The 7,903-nt window shown below is 52.9% G+C and overlaps 1 protein-coding gene across 2 annotated transcripts in view; it reads left to right on the forward strand.

The window, feature by feature from the left end:
- GRK2 (G protein-coupled receptor kinase 2) overlaps window positions 1-3,492 on the forward strand; it is a 42,885-nt gene extending 39,393 nt beyond the window's left edge. For both annotated transcript variants that reach the window (XM_038764969.1, XM_038764970.1), the window contains 3 exons: window positions 948-1,084; window positions 1,204-1,317; window positions 2,844-3,492. In XM_038764969.1, the coding sequence (XP_038620897.1) occupies window positions 948-1,084; window positions 1,204-1,317; window positions 2,844-3,008 (416 nt within the window). In that variant the 3' untranslated portion in view covers window positions 3,009-3,492. The remainder of the gene's footprint in view (window positions 1-947; window positions 1,085-1,203; window positions 1,318-2,843) is intronic.
- The last annotated feature ends 4,411 nt before the right edge of the window (window positions 3,493-7,903 follow it).

The following is a 7,903-nucleotide window of genomic DNA, read 5'->3' on the forward strand; positions in this document are numbered from 1 at the left end:
AAGCAGCGTGGCTCAGTGGGAAAGAGCCCGGGCTTTGGAGCCGGAGGTCGTGGGTTCAAATCCCGGCCCCGCCACTTGTCAGCTGTGTGTGACTTTGGGCAAGTCACTTCGCTTCTCTGGGCCTCAGTTCCCTCGTCTGGAAAATGGGGATGAAGACTGTGAGCCCCACATGGGACAACCTCATCACTTTGTATCCCCCCTCCAGCGCTTAGAACAGTGCTTTGCACATAGTAAGCGCTTAATAAATGCCATCACCATCATCAGCAGCTCTCGCCCTTTTCCCCTTCCCTCTCCCACCCACCCCCAGTTCGCCCTCGGCGCTCTTCCCAGTCGAATCTCCTCCCTGTGCCCCGTTTTCGTCTCTCGCATCGCTGACTCCCGCCTCTCTCCCTTCCCCGCCCTCCCGAACCACCCTCGGCCAAAATTGTCCCCATCCTAAAGGCTCCCGAAGTCTCACCTCCTCCAGGAAGCCTTCCCCCATTAGATCACCAGAGAGGCAGCGTGGCCTAACGGATGGAGAGTGGACTTGGAAGTCCGAAGGACCTGGTTTCTGATCGTGGTGCCACCGCTAGTCTGTTGCGTGACCTTGGGCAAGTCACTTGGCTTCTCCGTGCCTCAGTTCCCTCGTGCGTAAAATGGGGATAAAGACCGGGGGACGGAAACGGCGTCCGACCCAATGATCTCGTATCCACCCCAGCACTTAGTGTAGTGCCCGGCTCGTAGTAGGGGCTAAAAGAACACCACAATCATCAGCACGCAGTAAGGGCTTAACGGGTGCCATCGTTATTATTAGTCGTTATTGTTGTTGTCATTATTATCAGTCCCTTGAGGGTAGGGACCGTGGCTCTTCATTGTCAGGTGGCCTCCCGAGTGGCCGGCCACGTGCCAAAGTGAGGCTCGGGGGTCCCAGGCCGGAGGGGTGGGGCTCACCCCGTCTGTCTCCCCAGAGTACGCCTTGGGAAAGGACTGCATCATGCACGGCTACATGTCCAAGATGGGCAACCCCTTCCTCACCCCTTGGCAGCGCAGGTATTTCTACCTGTTCCCCAACCGGCTGGAGTGGCGGGGCGAGGGCGAGTCTCCGGTAAGGACCCGGGCGCGGGCTCACGCCGGGGGCGGGGGGCCGTGGCGGGGCGGAGGGCGACGGGGGAGAGACGCCCTAGGCGGTGCCCGCCGCCTGAGCGCCCGTCTGCCGCCCTGCAGCAGAGTCTTCTGACCCTGGAGGAGATCCAGGCCGTGGAGGAGACGCTGGTCAAGGAGCGCAGGTGCCTTCTGCTCAGGATCCGAGGAGGGAAGCAGTTCGTCCTGCAGTGCGATGTGAGTGCCCGTGCCGGGAGGGAGGGACGGAGGGGCACACGGGCAGAACGAGGGAAGGGGGGAGGGCGAGGCGGGAGGAGGGACAAATGGCTGGCGGTGGGGGGAGGGAAGGAGGGAGGGAGGGAGAATCGGCCGCGTGGGGCGGTGGGAGAGGATGGGTGGCACCGAAGGAGGGAGAATCGGCCGCCCCGGGTGGAGGGAAGGAAGGGAGAAAAGGCGGGAAGGAAGGGTGGAAGGAGGGAGGGTGGACAGGTGGGGCGGAGGGAGGAGGGGAGGGCGAGGTTGAAGGAGGGAGAACTGGCCGGCGATGGGGGAAGGGAGATAGGGAAGGAAGGAAGGAGGGAGGGAGAATCAGCCACGTGGGGCGGTGGGAGAGGACGGGGGGGACCGAAGGAGGGAGAATCAGCCGCCCCGGGTGGAGGGAGGGAGGGAAGGAAGGAAGGGAGAAAAGGTGGGAAAGAAGGGTGGAAGGAGGGAGGATGGACAGGTGGGGCGGAGGGAGGAAGGGAGGACCTGACAGGTGGGGCGGGAGGAGGGCGAGGTTGAGGGAGGGAGAACTGGCCGGCGATGGGGGAAGGGAGATAAGGAAGGAAGGAGGGAGAATCAGCCACGTGGGGTGGTGGGAGAGGACGGTGGGGCCGAAGGAGGGAGAATCGACCACCCCGGGTGGAGGGAAGGAAGGGAGAAAAGGTGGGAAAGAAGGGTGGAAGGAGGGAGGATGGACAGGTGGGGCGGAGGAAGGAGGGGAGGGCGAGGTTGAAGGAGGGAGAACTGGCCGTCGATGGGGGAAGGGAGGTAGGGAAGGAGGGAGGGAGAATCAGCCACGTGGGGTGGTGGGAGAGGACGGGGGGGACCGAAGGAGGGAGAATCAGCCTCCCCGGGTGGAGGGAGGGAGGGAGGGAAGGAAGGAAGGGAGAAAAGGTGGGAAAGAAGGGTGGAAGGAGGGAGGATGGACAGGTGGGGCGGAGGGAGGAGGGGAGGGCGAGGTTGAAGGAGAGAGAACTGGCCGGCGATGGGGGAAGGGAGCTAGGGAAGGAAGGAGGGAGGGAGAATCGGCCTTGTGGGGTGGTGGGAGAGGACGGGGGGGGGGGGGGGGGGGGGGGGACCGGAAGGAGGGGGAATCGGCTGCCCTGGGTTGGGGGAGGGAGGGAAGGAAGGGTGAAAAGGTGGGAAAGAAGGGTGGAAGGAGGGAGGATGGACAGGTGGGGCGGAGGGAGGAGGGAAGGGCTGGACAGGTGGGGCAGAGGGAGGGAGGGATGGACAGAAGGCAGGAGGAAGAAGGGAAAAGCAGCCGCACGGGGTGGAGAGAGGGCATTTGGTGTGGGGCCTCTCTGTGGGAGGGGAATCCTACCCCTCCGTCCCCCAGCGGGAGACCTCGCCCTTCCACCCGCCCTCCGAGACAAGGCGGCCCGCTGACCTGGCCGGGTCTCCCCGTGTGTGTCCGTATGTGCGTCCGTGGGCCGATGCGGTGCCCCGTCCGTCCGTCCGTCCATCCGTCCGTCCGTGCCCGTGGGCCCCGGGGGCAGAGCGACCCGGAGCTGGACCAGTGGAAGAAGGAGCTGCGGGAGGCCTACCGCCAGGCCCAGCAGCTGCTGCAGCGGGTGCCCAAGATGAAGGACAAACCGCGCTCGCCCGTGGTGGAGCTCAGCAAGATGCCCCTGGTCCAGCGGGGCAGCGCCAACGGCCTCTGACGCCCCGCCCAGCCCCGGCCCGCCCCAGCCTTTTTGTAAACCTCTAATTTATTCGGTTGGATTTTTATTAAGTTAGCCGCGAAGCGGAAAATGTTTTATTTTATAATTATCGTGCTCCCGTGGGCCCGGCTCCTCCCTCCCGTTGCCCACGCGGGCGCAGGGGAAGGGGAGAAGCCCCCCCGAGCCAACCGGCCTCGGCCACTGCCGTGGGGGGGATGCCCCCAGCCCCGTGTGCCAACGCGCCCGCCCCGTGCCAAGAAGCCACTCGTTCTTTCGGCCCCGTCGGGGCAGGGGGTCTGCCGGCCCACACGCAGAGAGATGGTTGCCGGGCCTGGACCGTCCCCTGCCCCTCTTGCCCCCGTTGTGTCCCCCCGATCCCTGGGCCCCGCGGAGCGGACCCAGGTGGTGAGTGCCAATCCACCCCCCGGCCAGGCCGGGCTCTCCCGGCTTGCCAAACTCGGGCGCGGCCTAGCCAGCTGTCCGAAGCCCGAGCCGCGCCCGCCCGCCATGCCCAGCCGTGCCCGCCGGCCCCCGTGTGCCCCGTTTCCGTGCCAACCCCGAGCCCCCCGGGTGCCGCCCCGCGCTGCATGCCCCCTGCCCGCGTCGTGCCAACCGTGCTACCGCGTGTGGTGTCTTCTCGGGGGGCAGGGAGGGGACCCCACCCCGGACCCTCCGCGCCCCCCGGTGCGTTTCCGCCGATTTTTGAATGTGGTTTTAAAGAGTGAAAAAAGACAGAGTTTTTATATAAAAAAAAAAAGAAAACAGCGCCCGGCCACCCCGGCTGCGTCTGCCTCCTTTATCCCCCGGGCCGGGCCAGCCTTGCGAAGGGGGTTCAGGGTGGGTTTTTTCCTTCCCGTCGTCGTCGTCATCATCGATCGTATTTATTGAGCGCTTACTGTGTGCAGAGCGCTTGGGAAGTCCAAGTTGGCAACACATAAGAGACGGTCCCGACCCAACGGCGGGCTCACAGTCTAAAAGGGGGAGACGACAGAGAACAAAACCAAACATATTAACAAAAAATAAATAGAATAGATATCATCAATCGTATTTATTGAGCGCTTACTGTGTGCACAGCACTGGACTAAGCGCTTGGGAAGTACAAATTGGCAACATATAGAGACAGTCCCTACCCAACAGTGGGCTCACAGTCTAAAAGGGGGAGACGGAGAACAAAACCAAACATACTAACAAAATAAAATAAATAGAATAGGTATGTACAAGTAAAATAAATAGAGTAATAAATATGTACAAACATATATACATATATACAGGTGGGCTCACAGTCTAAAAGGGGGAGATGGAGAACAAAACCAAACATATTAACAAAATAAAACAGAATAGATACCATCGTCAATCGTATTTATTGAGCGCTTACTGTGTGCAGAGCACTGGACTAAGCGCTTGGGAAGTCCAAGTTGGCAACACCTAGAGACGGTCCCGACCCAACAGTGAGCTCACAGTCTAAAAGGGGGAGACGGAGAACAAGACCAAACGTTAATAAAATGAAATAAATAGAATAGATATCATCATCAATCGTATTTATTGAGCGCTTACTGTGTGCAGAGCACTGGACTAAGCGCTTGGGAAGTCCAAGTTGGCAACACCTAGAGACGGTCCCTACCCAACAGTGGGCTCACAGTCTAAAAGGGGGAAACGGAGAACAAAACATATTAACAAAATAAAATGAATAGATGTCATCATCAATCGTATTTATTGAGCGCTTACTGTGTGCAGAGCACTGGACTAAACGCTTGGGAAGTCCAAGGTGGCAACACATAAGAGACGGTCCCGACCCAACAGTGGGCTCACAGTCTAAAAGGGGGAGACGGAGAACAAAACCAAACATATTAACAAAATAGAATAGATATCATCATCAGTCGTATTTATTGAGCGCTTACTATGTGCAGAGCACTGTACTAAGCGCTTGGGAAGTACAAATTGGCAACATCTAGAGACAGTCCCTACCCAACAGTGGGCTCACAGTCTAAAAGGGGGAGACAGAGAACAAAACCAAACATACTAACAAAATAAAATAAATAGAATAGATATGTACAAGTAAAATAAATAGAGTAATAAATATGTACAAACATATATACATATATACAGGTGGGCTCACAGTCTAAAAGGGGGAGACGGAGAACAAAACCTAACATTAACAAAATAAATAGAATAGATACCATCGTCAATCGTATTTATTGAGCGCTTACTGTGGGCAGAGCACTGGATTAAGCGCTTGGGAAGTCCAAGTTGGCAACACCTAGAGACAGTCCCGACCCAACAGTGGGCTCCCAGTCTAAAAGGGGGAGACGGAGAACAAAACCAAACATACTAACAAAATAAAATAAATAGAATAGATATGTACAAGTAAAATAAATAAATAAATAGAGTAATAAATATGTACAAACATATATACAGGTGGGCTCACAGTCTTAAAGGGGGAGACGGAGAACAAAACCAAACATATTAACAAAATAAATAGAATAGGTAAAATCGTCAATCGTATTTATTGAGCGCTTACTGTGTGCAGAGCACTGGACTAAGCGCTTGGGAAGTCCAAGTTGGCAACACATAAGAGACGGTCCCTACCCGACAGCGGGCTCACAGTCTAAAAGGGGGAGACGACAGAGAACAAAACCAAACATATTAACAAAATAAAATAAATAGAATAGATATCATCATCAATCGTATTTATTGAGCGCTTACTGTGTGCAGAGCACTGGACTAAGCGCTTGGGAAGTCCAAATTGGCAACATCTAGAGACAGTCCCTACCCAACAGTGGGCTCACAGTCTAAAAGGGGGAGACAGAGAACAAAACCAAACATACTAACAAAATAAAATAAATAGAATAGATATGTACAAGTAAAATAAATAGAGTAATAAATATGTACAAACATGTGCACATATATACAGGTGGGCTCACAGTCTAAAAGGGGGAGACGGAGAACAAAACCAAACATATTAACAAAATAAAATAAATAGAATAGATATCATCATCGATCGTATTTATTGAGCGCTTACTGTGTGCAGAGCACTGGACTAAGCGCTTGGGAAGTCCAAGTTGGCAACACCTAGATACGGTCCCGACCCAACAGTGGGCTCACAGTCTAAAAGGGGGAGACAGAGAACAAAACCAAACATACTAACAAAATAAAATAAATAGAATAGAAAATAAATAAATAAATAAATAGAGTAATAAATATGTACAAACATATATACATATATACAGGTGGGCTCACAGTCTTAAAGGGGGAGACGGAGAACAAAACCAAACATATTAACAAAATAAAATAAATAGAATAGATATCATCATCAATCGTATTTATTGAGCGCTTACTGTGTGCAGAGCACTGGACTAAGCGCTTGGGAAGTCCAAATTGGCAACATCTAGAGACAGTCCCTACCCAACAGTGGGCTCACAGTCTAAAAGGGGGAGACAGAGAACAAAACCAAACATACTAACAAAATAAAATAAATAGAATAGATATGTACAAGTAAAATAAATAAATAGAGTAATAAATATGTACAAACATGTGCACATATATACAGGTGGGCTCACAGTCTAAAAGGGGGAGACGGAGAACAAAACCAAACATATTAACAAAATAAAATAAATAGAATAGATATCATCATCAATCCTATTTATTGAGCGCTGACTGTGTGCAGAGCACTGGACTAAGCGCTTGGGAAGTCCAAGTTGGCAACACATAGAGACGGTCCCTACCCAACAGTGGGCTCCCAGTCTAAAAGGGGGAGTCGGAGAACAAAACCAAACATTAACAAAATAAAATAAATAGAATAGATATCATCATCAATCGTATTTATTGAGCGCTTACTGTGTGCAGAGCACTGGATTAAGTGCTTGGGAAGTCCAAGTTGGCGACACATAGAGACGGTCCCGACCCAAAAGCGGGCTCACAGTCTAAAAGGGGGAGACGGAGAACAAAACCAAACATATTAACAAAATAAAATAAATAGCATAGATACCATCATCAGTCGTATTTATTGAGAGCTTACTGTGTGCAGAGCACTGGACTAAGCGCTTGGGAAGTCCAAGGTGGCAACACATAGAGACGGTCCCTACCCAACAGTGGGCTCACAGTCTAAAAGGGGGAGACGGAGAACAAAACCAAACATACTAACAAAATAAAATAAATAGAATAGATACGTACAAGTAAAATAAATAGAGTAATAAATATGTACAAACATATATACATATATACAGGTCATCGTCGTCCCTGGAACAGGGCGGCCGATTATTCCGAGCAGGGAAAACGGCCCCCCGGGATTCCCCAGGCTGCCGGGCGACTTCCCCCTTTGAGCTTGCCAACTTGGACTTCCCAAGCGCTTAGTCCAGTGCTCTGCACACAGTAAGCGCTCAATAAATATGATTGATTGATTGATTGTGGGTTGTGCGGGGTGGGGAGAGGAAGATGGGCCCCAAGGGGAGAGGCCTCGATTGAGAGCCGGAGGTCGTGGGTTCGAACCCTGGCTCAAACAATCCATAATAATAATAATAATGGCATTTATTAAGCGCTTACTCTGTGCAAAGCACTGTTCTAAGCGCTGAGGGGGTTACAAGGTGATCAGGTTGTCCCACGGGGGGCTCACAGTCTTAATCCCCATTTTCCAGATGAGGGAACTGAGGCCCAGGGAAGTGAAGTGACTTGCCCAAAGTCACCCAGCTGACAATTGGCGGAGTCGGAATTTGAACCCATGACCTCTGGCTCCAAAGCCCGGGCTCTTTCCACTGAGCCACCCCGCTTCTCCATTAGAGTAATCAATCCGTACAAACCAATCAATCGTATTTATTGAGTGCTTACTGTGTGCAGAGCACTGGACTAAGCGCTTATAAGAATAATAATAATAATAGTATTTGTTAAGCGCGTACTATGTG

The sequence above is a fragment of the Tachyglossus aculeatus genome, chromosome 22 (assembly GCF_015852505.1).
Source record: "Tachyglossus aculeatus isolate mTacAcu1 chromosome 22, mTacAcu1.pri, whole genome shotgun sequence".
Lineage (NCBI taxonomy): Eukaryota > Metazoa > Chordata > Mammalia > Monotremata > Tachyglossidae > Tachyglossus > Tachyglossus aculeatus.